This window comes from Cryptotermes secundus, unplaced genomic scaffold (assembly GCF_002891405.2).
Source record: "Cryptotermes secundus unplaced genomic scaffold, Csec_1.0 scaffold1482, whole genome shotgun sequence".
Classification (NCBI taxonomy): domain Eukaryota; kingdom Metazoa; phylum Arthropoda; class Insecta; order Blattodea; family Kalotermitidae; genus Cryptotermes; species Cryptotermes secundus.
In genome coordinates this window covers 220,127-237,277 of record NW_019734988.1, presented here as the reverse complement: position 1 = coordinate 237,277, position 17,151 = coordinate 220,127, and the positions used below count along the sequence as shown (strand labels likewise).

The 17,151-nt window shown below is 40.7% G+C and overlaps 1 protein-coding gene across 3 annotated transcripts in view; it reads right to left on the bottom strand.

Moving 5' to 3' along the window:
- The window catches only part of LOC111869190 (cytochrome P450 306a1), an 89,451-nt gene that overhangs the window by 7,902 nt on the left and 64,398 nt on the right, over window positions 1–17,151 (bottom strand). For all 3 annotated transcript variants that reach the window (XM_023860484.2, XM_023860485.2, XM_023860486.2), the window contains exon 3: window positions 754–899. In XM_023860484.2, the coding sequence (XP_023716252.1) occupies window positions 754–899 (146 nt within the window). The remainder of the gene's footprint in view (window positions 1–753; window positions 900–17,151) is intronic.

The window sequence follows — 17,151 nt, the reverse complement described above, 5'->3', positions numbered from 1 at the left end:
CCACCTGCAATTTAATACCCGTTTTAATATTATTCTCTCATGTAAATAAAGTCCCCAAAGTAGACCGTCTCTTCAGGTCTTCCAACTAAAAGTTGTCATCCTTTTCTCATCTCCCCCACGAATAATACGTACCCTGTCCATCACATCCTCCTTGATTCGATTATCCAATTAATTTTTAGTGAATAACATCAATCAAAGTACTATTCAGTGTCCAGTATTAATCAGCCTCGTGTTCCTTTCCTTGTCTGTTAAAATGTTCTCGTCTTCTCTCTGTTCTCAAACACCCGCAATTATTTTCGTTCTTTACGTTGATAGACCAAACTTCACGCCGAAAAGCGTACTTATTCACGTCTTAGAATTTGGTTATTTAGACAGCAACCTTGAAGACGGGCGATTATGATCTGATAGGGGCAAGCATTCCCGAATTTAATCAGTTAATTCTTTCATCAATACATTAAATAGCAGTAGCGTTGGTTCACCTCCATGTTATTATTACTGACTGTCGGATATTAACAAGTACGAGATTGAGATAGTAGCTAATGGGGTAATATTTATTTTAAATTCTGTAAGAATCAGTCAACTATTTCAAAATTTGAAATGACAAGCACGTACACATAGCGAGAGCACGGTTATTTCGTGCTTAATTTTTCCCCCGAAGTAAAGTATGCTAAACCTTTGTTGTCAGTATCTCAGTTCTGCTGAAAGTTATTCATATGTCATATGTCTTAAAATGAAAGCAATGGTATTTCTTACCTCAAGGCACTCCTGGACACCAACTAATATTCTCTTCTCCAATCTCTCTCTTTTAGAACCAAATTTGATCATGCCAAAGTTTCTTAGACATACTGTAACAAATTTACGCTGGTCTTTCCAAAGTTCGCCTTCAGCACAGATCAGCCCTGTGACACACAAAGAGTACGTTACAAAATCACTGAACTTAAGGCAATGGAGTTTTCTACAAGCGCATATAAGTAACCAACTTCTGAATATTATCTAAGACATAGAAGCCCAAGGCTTGCTTTGATGTCCTGCTTCCCCGTCATATAGTGTATTAACAGAAGATATTTCGAGTGTTACAGTCGTAGTGATCTATATAGTGACTGTTGTAATTATCCATAGTTTTGAGTTATAACCGTTCAATAAGTCCACTTTCCAATCCAAACCACGTGTCTAATCACTGAAACGTGACAACATACATATCACATAACAAATAAAGCACATGATAATCATAACCATACACTAAACACGAAGCATACATATGGAACAATAACAGATACCGTGGATGTCATAAGAACAGGACGGAAGGGCAGATATTTAAATACGTTGCAAAAATATCGCATTTATAAAATCAGTAGGAACAACTTACATATGAACGACACATATTGGCACAGAAAATCCCATATTGCAGACAATACACGAACTTTATGACAGATAGCGACACACGCGCACCACCAAAAATGATATAAAAGCGAGAACAAATACATAAAACGAATCAATACAAAGAAGATACGCCCAACTAGGGAGAGCTATGCACAAAAGGGAACAGAACTACACAATAACATACATACACGTATAGACACATAAAGGAGCAAATTGCACAGAATCATAATACATTTTACATTAACAAACTTATATTATACATTACAGAAAGTGGAAGCCACAATATGAAGGTAGCGGACTACATTCTTAAAGGACGAAGTGCAGTAGCAGCGTGTAAATAGGTTGAAACACGAGGTGATACAGTTCGGTAGTTTCAGTTGATTAACAGTTACCCGAGGATGGTCATATAGGGCCGAAACACGTCGCAACAGTAAAATAAAATGTGGTTTTAATGATATTTTAGGAAATTTAATGAGACTATAATGACACTTTAAAATAAAAGTTTATGTTGCATTAGAGTAAATAAAACGTGGTTTTAATGATATTTTAGGGAATTTAAATGTGACTGTAATAACACTTTAAAATAAAAGTTTATATATTAGAGACACATACAAGTGTGAAATTAATCATTCTAATTATACTTGGAGAAGAGTACAAGTTAAGGATCTCTTCATTATGAAGTTTTCTCAAATACCCCTTCACTTCATCTCTCTTAGGTCCAAATATTCTCCTCAGCACCCTGTTCTCAAACAACCTCAGTCTTACGTTCCTCCCGTAATGTTAGAGACCATTAAACATATATGTACGTATTAACTGTAAGAAGAGCATTCCACTAGCTGGTTCCTCTGATGACTCACATCGATAACAGAGTTAGTTTTTCAATAATCTGCAACAAGCTCTCTTTTAGAGCATAACGGCAATTCAGGTTTTATTATCATGAAAATTGGGGTCAAGTACTGCGTCAGCAGTGGTAATGCTGTCCACCAAGGGAAGTTTTATAGCGAAAAAAGATTGTACAATTATGCAGTGTGCACTTGACAGGCGCAATCGGCAGCAGAAAGTGTAAATTAAATAATCAAGACTACCATGAATATTTCCTCTGTAATTAACAAACAATAAATATGCATGTCACTATTCACTGTTAGATTATGATATTGTGACATGATGCCCGAAAGTCGGAATAGTGAAGTCAGAATAAACGTTCATTGCTAAGCAACGTCTCGATAAACACATTCCCTAGGCAACGAATGCGAAAGCAACAATCGAAGAGCTTACGTTGCTATGCAACGGCGCTATAAACACTCCTTCTTATCAACAGAGAGGTTGTGTTTTCTGTGTGGTCCTTGCAAAGTGTTTATAAAGAATATTCATTTGAGAAGAGTTAGCAGAGTTTCAAGAAGTCAGCCTGCCAGGGGCAGAGGAATTGAACTGAGTCGAGTCTTCGGAATTGGCAGTTGCAGAATAATGGCAAGAAAATAATTACACTATGAAAAGAAGTTTTCATATGTGATTTGAAGTGACAGTGAGACCGTTATAAATCCGTTTCAAGGGTATGACCAATGAAGACTGAGAACCATAGTACGTGTGTAACGGTGAACTGTAAAGTGTGCAGATCAGTAATAGAGCTGTATTGCCTGTAGTCCAGAGTTGTGTGAATAACGTGTCATTAAATCCAATCATCCAATCCAAAACTCTTCTATATGTCTTGCCCCCCCCCCCCTATACGTGATAATATTCAAGTTGGGCAGAAGTCAAAACTGTACAGATCTTTAAATGAATAAGCAATCAGCATTAAGATTTCGATGTTTACAATTCTTATATAGTCTAAAAAATATACAGATATATTATCATATATATATATATATATACTATCATATTGAAACAGAGCTCTAGAATTGAAAGAATAAAACAAATTTCGTTTTAACTTAGTCTAAACTCATTACGACTTTTACTTCTTTTTTTTTGCCGCTATTATTTTCTGGAGGCCATAGCCGATTGTTAAGAATGAAAGTTTGAAAATATATTCATAACATCAATTTTGTTTAAATATCTCAAAAGCCGTAAAACTTGAACATATTATGTGATGGTCATGAAATATGCGTTTCATTTTTCTGCATAAGGTCTGTTCCAAACAGTTCTTTCTCCGACAAATACTGACCGAGGTATCCACAGAAAAGTAGGTAAGTCTTCATGTAAAGCAGTCGAAAGCATGTCCGATGTAAATGCAGATTTAAATTGTTCACAAGTTTTGTTAAATTTTCCGATATGAATTTTCATGAAAATTCATCCGACATCTCTCAAATTCTTCCATGTGTCAGGATGGACGGACTTAGCAAATTTCATTGGCGCTAAGTAGGGCTGCAAATATACACAGACATTTTTTAAGTCTCTAGTTTGTTATATTCATCATCATTAATTCATTCATTGTCACTTCTTGTAAGAGTACACAGCTAGTTATCCGCCCACTGGATATATCTCTTTGGAATTTTGCTCTAACATAATACGTGAATATAAAAATAATATTAGAGTTTATTACTTACTTACTCATGGAGTTGAGCCCTTCTGGAGGAGCCGCCAATTCTGCAGCTACTAAAGAATTTCACGGCATTTTATGAAACCCGATGGTTCATTACCGTGTTCACAAGAGCCCTCCACTGGTCCCTATCCTGAACCAGATCTATCCAATCCATACCATCCCATCCTATTTCTCTAAGATCCATTCTAATATTGTCCACCCACCTACACCTTGGTCTTCCCTGTGGTCTCTTTCCTTCTGGCTTTCCCACCAACATCCTATATGCATTCCTCGTCTCCAAATTCGTGCTACATGACCTGCCCACCTCATCCTCCTTGACTTGATCATTCTAATTATTAGAGTTTATTAAAACAAGTAATTAGAGTTTATTCCTTGTTTTAATTGTATTTATGTATAGATCTGTATATTATCTGTGCAGACAAATTTCAAGGTCAAAAAATGCAGTATGATCCAGTTTAATCGTCGAAAAATTGTAATTCAAGACAGGATGAAAAAAGCCGTAATGTGATTAGCAGCCGCAAGTAAATTCGCTAAGTGGGGGGTGGAGTTCAGCTGGGTCCACTCGGCACGGCGGCCACTGATTGGCCTATTGTAGACTGCCCCGGATGATTATGATGATGGAGAATTTTGGTGGAATGAAGATAGGCAAGGGAAACCGAAGTACTCGAAGAAAACCCGCCGCAGCGACATTTTGTCCACCACAAATCCCACTTCACCAGACCCGGGATTTAACCCGGGCCGCCACGGTGGGAAGCCAGCGACTAACCGCTTGAGCTATGGGGCGGCCCTCACGCACAAGCAAAGCCAATGTTGATAGTTCTGTGATCTTTTGACATCTCAACCAATATGGTGGATGGCATTAGGCTCAAGCATCGTAGAACAAAAACGAAAAAAAAAAAATTTAAGTAAAAAAATATATATAAAAAGATAAACCGGATGTCTAATAGTTAGGACTATCGGTATAGTTTTGTTTTCATTCACATCCCGACCTTGTGCTGGAATTGGAAGGGAGGCGTGTTGTCGTATCCTCTGCTTAACATTCTGCGCAGGGAGAAGTAACTTCGGTTCATTTCAGTGAGACAGGTCAAGGATTTAATCAGTTTGGCAAACAACAGCCACCTTGAACGGTGTTCCTTATTTCTACGGATATTTCAGATTAAGATTAATAGTTTATGCACTTCCAACATAGCAAAATCGCTACAGAATCCCACGTTACTTTTCTTTATATTCGGCATTGTTAAGAAGAATGAATGAGCTGCGTTGGCTCAGTAGGTATAGCGACGAGCTGCAGACTGGTTGACCTGGCTTCGGTCCCTGGCAGGGCAACAGATTTTCTCTATTCCACAGCGTCTAGACCGGCTTTTGGGCCCACCCAGCCGCCTATTCAATGGGCACCGGGGGTAAGGCTGCAAGTGTTTGACTCTCACCACCCACCTGCCTCTAGTATAAAGGTCAAGAATGGTGGAGCTACATTATCACCCCTCTACATGTCTTCATGAAGTGGTGCTTAATTAATTAAATACAGAGACAACTTTACTTATACATTTATAAAATTGTGTAAGGATTTGTTATAAGTTAAGAGCATTGTGTTCTCGGCGCTGACATTCAGGGCACTGCTTGTAGAAAATTGGGTAGGTCTGTTTGCTTGATTATACAGTGTGATAAACATGATCAAATCTGCAAATGTTGCTAATCTCATAGGGTTAGGGAAAGTATGAATACAGCAGGGAGAAGAAGTGGCCTAAGGGACATACTAATTATTACTAGCACAATGAGGCATTATTGAAATCACTGTCAGTAGCGCAGTGGGTCAGTGGGTTTTCTTTGTTCTACTGAGTTAAAGATATTCGCGAATGATTTTAAAATTCCATTCCTTGTATTTATCATTTATTCATTATTAATCTCTATGTATGGGACCTACATTTAAATTTACAACAAAGCTGTCGAATTCATATGCTGACCCCTTCTCCAAAAAGAATTCAGTTTTTGTAATAAATAAATACGAGTATATATGACTTAGAACAAACGTCACAATTAAATTTAATTTATTCATATATTCCACTTTTAAAATAAAGATTACCCTTTGGGACAATATATATGTAAAAAGTAAAGGTATCCCTGTAACAGGCCGTGGAGGCCCATAGGGTTGTGAGATGTTGAGGTTCCCACATTTTCTAGACAATCGGCTCATAGATGGGGGTAAGGTTGTCAGCCCTATGCGCCGGCCGCCTTTTACCACCAAGAATATTCCAAGAATATTCCTGGTACTCATTTCTGTTAGAGGCTGAATCGACCCCAGGACCATAGTACGGCTGGAAGGGTTAGGTCAATTGAAAAAATCCAATGACCCCATTGAGATTTAAACCCGGGACCTTCCGGCTTATAGCATAGTGCCTTAACGAACTACGCTACCGCGTGCTCCGGGCAATAAATATTCACGTTTTAAATCTGCATATACAAATAACGAATGAGGCGTTTCATTTCGGCGAATACTTAAGAAGAATTCTAGCTTTTGTTTGGCGCCCTAGGCCGATATCGTCCGAACCCACTTCTTCAAAATAAGATTTGCCTTACTTTCGCCGAAGATCTTTTACGGAAACAATAATCATACAAAAGTAATAACAGACAAATAGGCACTTTGATATAAAGTTGTTTTCTAGTCATCATATAATTTAATGTTTATAAAACTTGAAGAAAGTCGTCTTCTGGGTTTAGGCGCCGTGTATTCTTCGTTTTGGCCGACGTTTCGGAGGAACGTATCGCCTCCATCTTCAGAACAGTTAAATGGCTTGGAATGCAGAGAGCATCTGCTCCGAAACGTCGGCCAAAACGAAGAATACATGGCGCCTAAACCCAGAAGACGACTTTCTTCGTAGTCATCGCCTTGAAAATCTCAAAACTTACATACTTATAAAACTTCTTTGTCATTCAACGTAAATATATCAATCTTTCAAAGATAGTTCTACGCACATCAGAAACTGGTTTTCTATTGCTGGCGACGCTAAACTGAAAAACAATATGGCTTAGTATACAACGGATCAGAAAGTGTTATCAAAACCTTTTTCTTTTCTGGTGGTTCTTCTGATGCTGTGGAGAGGAAGATCGGCGAGAATTTTCTGTTCATGTTTCACCACCGAGAGATAGTACGAGTCTCTACTGGACAGTTTGAAGAAGCAGGAAATGTGTGTGTGTGTGTTGTGATGTATGTACGAAAGGACGTAAACGTGGAGCATCTGTTCGTACAGAAGCAACTGTCAGTGCAGCATGAGAGACAGTAACAAGAGCTACACGAAATATGCGACCTTTAGCACGGCTGACTCGGGACTCAACCAGCACTGCATGGAAAATCTGTCATGATTACTGTGTTGTTTTATAAGTATGAAAATCAGCTGAGTCAGCCATTGTCAGAATATGCGGTAGTGATAAATTTGCGAGTGAGTACTGAGATCTACTTGGGGGTATTTCGGGTGTTTTAGATGTCACGTGGTTCTCAGACGAAGTGCACTTCCATTTGAATAGATACATTAAGAAGAAAAATGTGCGCTTTCGAATCTCAGAGAATTCTATCATGGTGTGTACCATCGAGCGCCTGAATGCTGACTGATGAATTTGTCATCTTTCTGTTGGGATATGATAATTCAATTCACTCAGCCTGATGGTGCCAAGTCTCGCACTGGCAAAGCCATACTTCGCCTTTTTTCACAACATATTCGAGGAGAGAGCCCTGCAGAACCCGTGTCTTGTGATATTTGAAGAAAGATTATTACTGCCACCACCTTCGCCGAACTTAACGCCTTGCTATTATTTCGCTTAGTGGGAGGTGGAGTCCAACTGGGTCCACTCGGCACGGCGGCCACTGATTGGCCTATTGTAGCCTGTCCCGGGTGATTATGATGATGAAGAATTTGGTGGAATGAAGATTGGCAGAGTAAACCGAAGTACTCTGAGAAAATCCGCCCCAGGGCCACTTTGTTCACAACAAATCCCACTTGACTAGACCCGGGATCGAACCCAGGCCGCCGTCGTGGGAAGCCAGCGACTAACTGCCTGAGCTATGGCGCGGCCTTGCGGTCATTTTCTGTAGGTTTCTTAAAATATAGGATGCTTCAGAAATATCCGCACATAATTCTGAACTGGAAACTGCCATCCAACCATAGACTGAAACAAATTCTACAGAAATACTAAGCAAGGCTCTAAATAATTTTGCTCTTCGCCCGCAAAAGTTTCGTGAACTTCCGGGACAGCACACGGAATATGTTTAAACGTAACAAATTTCGCAGCAGGGTAGAATAATCTATGTAGTTTTAAGACAACTGCGTTCAATAACAAGGAATGGATACACATTTTAATTATAGTATTTTTAGAAACACTCTGTATATATAAACGAGTGAACTAAAATACTTATAATGCAATAATACAGAGGGAAAGAAAGAATTCTAACCCCAAAGACTGGGCCCCTAAATTACGTCAGCAGAGACCTTCAGAGTGTGTCCGTGTGCATGATCAAACAGCGACACCTTACACCAATAGCCACTGACGCACGACCCCAGTTCTTAACCAGAACACGTATAATAGCACATCCATTTGTCACAGGTATGGATTATTCAGTTAAAACCCCAGGCATCACTAAACATTATTAATAAGCCTGACGCGTGGCTAGACGGAGCACTCCAGTATCGCTGCAATTCCTGCCATGAGGGAGAAGTAAACTTTCAGGTGTACCTCCATTAATACTCACTCACGGAGCTGAACCCTCCTTAAGAAGCCGCCAATTGTACAGCTACTCAAGAACTTCCCAGCATTTTATGGAACCCGAAGGTTCATTACCTTGTTCATAAGAGTCCTCCACTGGTCCCTATCCTGAGCCAGATCGATTCAGTCCATACCATCCCATCCTGTCTCTCTAAGATCCATTTTAATACTGTTTACCCACCTACTTCTTGGTCTCCCTAGTTATCTCTTTCCTTCTGACTTTCCCACCAATATTGTATATGAATTCATCTTCTCCCTCATTCGTGGTACATGCCCTGCCCATCTCATCCTCCTTGACTTGAAAATTCTAACTATACTTGGCGAAAAGTGCAGTGCCTCCTTTATATGCCACATGGCGTTGCGCCGTAACATAAGTCAGAAAATCATTCTAAATCTCATTCTCGAAATATAGATTTAACAAGCATGCAACCTTCACACGTTGGGATGTTGGGAAAAGCTGCTATTCGCAATACGTACATTTGTATTACACTTGTTGCATTCTGTTGTGGGAATCGCTGCAGATAATATTTATTTTACTCCCGTCTGCAAAGAACTATTTTCAGCAGAAGAGATTGCTGTCTAAAACAACATGTTTCGGCATATATGTTCCATCTTCAGGTACTGTTTTTGTTACAAAGAGTAAATTTCATGTAAGCCGAGTGGATCTGCCGGTATGTTATATACTATTCACTGTATTACTCTTATAAAACATAAGGGGTTGAGTAAGATTTGAGGCTTTCACGGCGGTGACTATGAAGAAAGCAGTCTTCTGGGATTTGGCACCGTGTATATGTGATGTTCTCACGGTCTCTTCGCTTGCGGATTTCTTATATTTTTCCTTCTACCCTGAAGATGGAGGCGATACGTTCCTCCGAAACGTCGGTTAACACCACATATACACGGTGCCAAATCCCAGAAGACTGCTTTTTTCATATGGGGCTGATGTTTTTCTTCTGTTGGTTAACTGCTTGTGTTAGTCACGTAAGTTCAGATGATAAGACAGAAAAAGAATGTAATTGATAACATAGTTCACATAGACTCTACGTGCGTTCCTTGGCGCCCTGAATTCACATTCGAGTGTATATGCATTTCAGAAAGCTCAAAAACCGTTACGATACTTACGTCCGTTAATTAATATGACTTTCGTTATGGCAATTTCTATTGTTGATAAACTTCCTAGAGTTAATATGATCACGGCAGATCGCAAGTAACAACTGTGTCCTCATCCTCTCAAGAGTTCATGCGTCCGTCACATTTTTATTACCCACCAATAAAGACGAATTTCGAATGCCCCCGAAGGGCAAAATATAAATATCAAATTTATTTAAATATGTCGAGGCGTTCTCGAAATGAATTACACGGGAGTGGAAACATATTGACACACAGATAGGTGGTCCGCCGGGCGTACACACGGAGACATACGCTCTTCCTCATGTTACGCAAAGAACGCATCCTTTCGTGTCTGGAGTCACTCCACTGCGTCGAAACATCTGAGTAACTAACTGAAAAAGAGAATTCACCTACAACGGAAAATGTTGTACCTGTTTTGTTAAGGAAACATAAAAAAAGTAAAAAGTAAAGCTATCCCTGTAACAGGCCATGAAGGCCCATAGGGTTGTGAGACGTTAAGGGTCCCACATTATCTAGACAATCGGCTCAAAGATGGCGGTAAGGTTGTCAGCCTTACGCGCCGGCCGCGCTTTACTCCCCAGGAAAATTATTATTTAATTCCTGGTACTCATTTCTGTTAGAGGCTGAGTGAACCCCAGGGCCATAGTGCGGCCGGAAGGATTAGGTCAATTGAAAAAAATCCAATGAACACATCGGTATTTGAACCCGCGACCTTCCGACTTGTAGCATAGTGCCTTAACCACTACGCGAAACATTGTAGAGAATATTTAATTTTGCAGCAGCGGTGATTAACAATTAGCCTACCGCCAAATACCTGCAAATCATAGCTCTAAATTGTCCCAATACAGACGCCTTAACCTTAACCTGTCGTCTAAGTCACCTTGCGGTGTTCTTCATGATATTTAAGTCCTTCTATGTGTATGTATGAAATAAACATATTATATACACTCGCACGTAGTTGAACTGTTATCCCAGTTGTAGGCCTGTTACTTCTACGTCCATCCAACCGTGTACAAATTTCCGTGCTCACGTGCGCGAGTGTCCCTTTACTCCTGAATTCTTTGTTTGATTTCTATTAGGCCGCGCCCTAGCTCAAGCGGTTAGTCTCTGGTTTCCCAACGCGGCGGCCCGGGTTCAAGATCGGGCCTGGTCAAGTGGGATTTGTGGTGGACAAAGTGGAGCTTGGGCAGGTCATATCTGAGTACTTTAGTTTCCCCTGTCAATCTTCATTCCACCAATTTCTCCATCATCATGATCACCTGAGGCAGGCTACAATAGGCCAATCAGTGGCCGAAGTGCCGAGTGGAACCAGCTGGACTCCACCCCCCACTATGTGAAATTAATTAAACTAATTAATTTGTTGTGAACGGAGAAGTTCATGGCGGTAGGCCTAGGCCCACTGGGGCTGTAGTGCCAAGGGAAAAAAATTTGTTTTTATTATACGCGTTAAATATGTAATGTGTGTTTAGTATGGAAGTGAAACGTGGCCTCTTACCCTAAAGGAATAATCTAGCTTTATAAGACATATCTTACACAACTTCGCCTTTACTTATCCATTACACCTTCCACACTTGACGGATCTTACTATATATTCATGGAAATAACTAAGATTTTGTGTCTTCAGCACAACGTATTTAGAACACTTGGACTTCAGACGAAGATACCTGAAGGATACAGTCACAGAACGAGGACCTTTATAAATTGTGGGCGCATTCCTCGTCAAATATTATCAGGATAACGAAATACATGAGAATGTGATTGGCTGTGCATGTAACACGGCCCTTGAAAAATGAAGGGATAATTAGAAAACATAATTCGGAGGCCTAGGAGCAGAAGGTGAAGCTATCCCTATAACAGGTTGCAGAGGCCCTTAGGTGTGGAGACTTCGGTGCTCCCACAGTTTCTAGACAACCAGCTCGCAGATGGTGGTGACGTCAGCCTTACGCACCGGCCACATTTACCCCACAGGAATAATCCTGGTACTCATTTCCGTTAGAGGCTCAGTCTATCCTAGGGCCATATTGAGGCTGGAAGGACTAAGTTAGTTCAAGAAATCCAATGACCTCATCAAGAATCAAACCCGCGACCTTCCGGCTTGTAACATAGTGTTTCAACCAACTGCGCTACTGCGTGCCATACTATTGAATGGGTAGCAAAGTGGCTGGGGTGTGAAGCTGACCACTCACCCCTACGTCTTCATGGAGTGACAGGGATAGTGTTGCCTTCACCCTACTGTACAGGAAAGAGAGAGAGAGGCTGTACAGCCGACGACTGAAACACAGAGGACCGCCACTGAATGACTTCGGAAGAAGTCGGGTGGCTACATGCATTTGCAACACAAAAGTGGGGTGTACAGTACCATAAGTGGGGGTACATTTCAGCCGACAGTAAGGGCAAGAGGTGGTATTAAAATCCTTTACTTACTGATCTCTGATTTCTTTTCTGATATGAAATTGAAAGCAGCTCAGTGACAATTGAAAGTCAAGCAAAACTTATTTATGTTACAAGGTCACAATATATACTTTTTTGGACTTAACATACGTCACTTTAAAAAAGGATAGTGAATAAGAATTGTTATTTATATTGAGCCTGTGCTGCTCTGGGCGTCCTGCCAGTTGCATGGGGGCACGTGTGACGAAATTAACGGGTTCTAGTTCAGATGATTGGATTTATTGGCACTTCGGTTACATTCTCTCTTATCTACAATTAATATTCAATTATAATGCTATCGTTATTGTACACACTTTCCAGTTCACCGTTGCACACTCATTAGGATTCTCCGTCTTCACAAGCCGGATCACAACACGGAAACTACGTAGAACTTAAAATCATTATGAAGCCTTCTTGCCGTTTCGTGTTCAGTCATCCTGAAACCTCGGAACTAAATTAAAATCTATCGTGGATTCTTCTTAGCTGCAAGACGACTCATGTTGTATAGCCGCGACACGGACAACGCAGAAAATACAGTTCTATTGTTGCGTAGCGCAGAACACACAGAAAACACGTGTCACGTGACAGATTGAGAGTTTGCTGGCCCGTTATCATCATTGATCATGGCGCGGACGACATAAAAAGCATAGCCTCATCTATAGTTGCGTGTTGGACCGTGCCTACAGGGCTGTTGCCTGGCAACACGTTGATCAAATCCGTTACAATATGATGAAGTGTCTTGTTTCAGTCATTGAAATTATTAAATAAGTTGAAGGGGTTCAGATATTTACAAAGTATGTATGTTGAAGGCAATAATTTAATAATATGCCAATTACATGCCGACACCTCTTTTTTCAGATCAAAATGGCTTTCCTAACTAAGGGTAGTTACTCTAAAAAAAGAACCAATGACTATTTAATCTCTCGCTTTATCTTGTCTCGCCCTAACCTTCATAGCAGAAATTTTGGAATATATTGTGACATAATGGCTGAAATCCCGAATAGTTGTACAAGCAGAGGCGGCCATTGTTAGACAACGGAGGGATAAACACTTCCGCAGCAACGAATAATCTCGCAACAATGCAGGATGCGGTGTTTTCTGTGCTGTCCATTCGAAGTCTATATAACGAGGGTCAGCAGCAGAACCACCAGTTACTGACAGTGGACTTGTTAATAGCGCAAAAGGAGGAATTTTAAAAAACATGCTACATGTGCGATACATACGCTTCATAAGAGGCAAACCCATCTTCTCGTGAGAGAGGATGTTAGATACGGACTATTACCACAAGGGTTCAGTTGAAAAAAGAAATCTCTGGTGAGTGTCAAGGGGCTTGACGCCAAGATGAACTGATGGGCAGTGAACTGCCACTTGTAATGTAACTTCGACTTTGACTTCGAACCGCCAGTCGAGTTGAGTTATTTGGAGGTAGTGCAAACAGTAAAGTGTTGTCCTTGAGATCTTGACTGGATTTAGTGATTTAAAAGAAACGTGTATTGGAGAGAGTGGTTTTTACGGACTTCACTTTAAGTAGTGTGTTCGTGGTCAACTCCCGTTTGGCGAAGGTGGTATCGGTGAAGTTTTCCGCCCGGCCGATCTGTGAGCAGTGCTGTGAGGGGAGGGGGGGAGCAGTGGATTTGAGTGTACACCAAAATGGCGGAAGCCCCAATACCGAATATTGGAGACATAAGCTAGCATTTCTGAAATCCCCCACAAACAAATACCCAGAAACAGCTTCTGTAATACAAGTACATAAAGTACTCAATGGAATTGAGATTATTGCCGGATACACACCGGCTAAAGTCGGGAAAAATTCTGAGTGGATCTCCACTGTGAATAGTGCGGAGGAGAACAGAGCAAACCTTTGTGAAAATCGAAATGGGAAGCCGTTTATAGGGCTCTTTACGGCACGTACACGGTAAAAATAAATGAGTTGAAGACCGACCTTAAGGTGAGTGCACAGACAGGACAGAGTGGTGCAGTAAGGGAAACCTCAGTGGAATCAACGGCTCAGGACGACGACCTACAGGAAGTAAAGAGAAGCAAGAGACATATCCCTAATAATACTTCGCAGACAGTAAACCAGTCCCACCATCCTCATTTGTCAAGCTGCCTCCGAAAGCAGTGTTAACTCGTAATTTCTTCGCTCCTCTCAGAACTAATGGCATGGATACAGAGCCTTCCGGAGCAGAAGGCTTCCAGATAATTAAGTAGGCCCCCTTCAATAGTAATGACTTCTACCACAAACATCATTGGATTCAAGAACGACTTACAAGAACACGTCAAAAGGGACTACGAGTTCCGAAATAAACAAAATGAAAAACTTATAATAAAAGAAATGTTGGACTATTCAGATGTGAAATCCTACCTGGAGAAACACAGTCTCCAATATTTTACCTTCTTCCCAATTCCAAAAGCAAGTAAACGCAGTAATCAGTCACCTTCCCCAGACATGCCAGCGGAAGATATTTCCAGTAGCTTTGAGGACTTAGGCTTCAACGTCATCAACGTAAGAGAAATGATGGCCACTCGAAGAGCATCCAACGGACAGACTCACGTGGAAACTTTCCTTCTATTCCTTGTTAACTTAACATGAAATAGAAAACCTTAAGAGTTATTCTGAATAGATTTAACAATAATACTCGTATAATCAAGGCAGAGTTACACAGAACTCAGACTGTCCTGACGCAGTGCTAAAGCTGCCAAAACTTTGGCTACGTCAGGGCTACTTACAAGCAAGCCCTCTCGATATTTGTGGTGTGGTGGTGGTCATCTGCATAGAGAATGCCCAAATAGACACATACAGAATCCACGCCGTGCTGCTGCAATTGCGCCCTAGCAGAAGGAGAGGAACCGAGGCTGCAGCCATGCGAAAGGAGAACTGCACAGAAGGGCACAATGAACTCCCAAGAGATCATCTGGGAGGACGTTCTTCTCTAAGTTCAGCTCACCAGAGTAGTTCTACGCAGTTGCACTGCGTCCAGATGCTCAACACCAGTAAGCACAGGCATTTTTCATGTGAATTGATTGTAGGTTCCTTAACAACGCTGTAAGCGGTGATAATTTATACGGAAATCAAACGATCTGTATGAGAAGATAATGATGTTCGGTGAATTCGGCAGAATTTGGAAGAGTGTAATGGTGGCCTGTTTTAAGCTCCTAAGCCGGAATTCGCCTGGAGAGACTGAGGTAAACCACATCAAACCTCAGACCTCATGATTTATACTTCAACCGAGATTTTATCCGAGCACATCTCGAATAAAATTTTGAAGCCTTACCGCTTCAGCCAGTGTTTTCTATGATAATATTTTTACAAAACAGTTCCTAATAACAATTCTGCTGTTACAGGTACCACACAAAACAGAAAATCTAAGTTTCGCACAGTCGTCAAGCTGTTTACGTAACTATAACGGTAAAGCTACTTCTGTTAACAGGCCATGGAGGCCTATAGGGTTGTAAGATATCCCGGTTCCCACATTTTCTACGGGATCGGCTCACAGACGGCGGAGAGGTTGTTAGCTTTACGCGTCCGGCCACCCTATACCCCCAGGAAGATTTTGGAATTAATTTCTGTTTGAGGCAGAGTCGAACCCAGGGCCATAGTGCAGCTAGAAGGATTAGGCAAATAATGTTCCGAATCTACTGGGGGGGGGGAGATAAGCACACATACGTACTGTACGAGTAGGTCTAGCGATTGTTACAAAATTAGACACGTTAAGTGAACTAAAATTGCATTAATAAATAAAACAAGGACTCATGCAGTAGAGTCCTTGAAAAGCTAATAGTCGCTCAGCTTGTCAAAGTTCCCGCCTTCTATGGAATCTGAAGCTGCATAAAGGTCTGTCACTGGGCTGTCTTCAGCCACATCACACATTATTTAAGTTACATTTTAATATCATCCTCCAATCTGCACCAACCTCCATGCTGCGGGTTGGGTGTGAAGCCGACAACGTCACATTGAGAAACAAAACATGCTAAAAGACTTAATGACAGATGCCGAATGGAGAGATGGTTTGACATCTGTCATAAAGAAGTCAAAAGTTTTTGCAGAATCGTTGAGGAAAAAATAAGCAAGTAACAATACATCTAGGTCTCTCATATGGTCTCTTAACTTTATATTTCATTGGAAAAATAACAGTTTTATTAATGATTTTCATTTCATGCATCCTGTTGTGTTATACGAATATACAATTTTTTTATTAAAACCGTCATAACACAACAATATTAAGGTCAGTGCGTAGTTTGGCACTGCTGCATGTTTCGGCTATTAAAAGCCATCATCAGGCAAAATATATGGCTAACATACGTACACCACTGAACTGCAGTACTAATAAATTGGATACAATAATATTAATTATATTAAAATACTTGGCGTAAAAATACAATAAATTAGATTATATAAAACAAAAGTTATAATATAAAACAAGAATAAAGTTCTTCGAGTGATATTTTACATTGGTTTTTGTGATTTTGTTGTGTTCCGACAGACAAATTGGGGTATTCTATATTATGTATATGTGTGCGTGTTCTGGGCACAGAATTGCAAACAAACAGGCTCTGTGGTGTTAGCTCACACGTGAACTATACCGACCGAGCGACCGCCGATTGTCGGCGATGTTAATGCCAAATTTAGCGGATAAAGAGTGTCGCGTGGTCAGCGCAACAAACCCCCACGGTCGATAATTTCGGTTTTCTAGACCGCTAGACGAAGAGAGACACCAAAAACTGATGTCGGAAGCAGCGTCATCAGCAGCGACTTGAAGCACAGAGCAAATGATGCTCGAGATGGTTCAAGTTCGTATAGCAACAGGCGTGACCAGAGTGGTTTGAACGGCTGTTGTACTGCGATGTGGAAAGCAAATGGAAAAACTACCACATTATCACTTTTCCTGGATAGTCTCTTTCCAAAAACAGAAGATCGCATT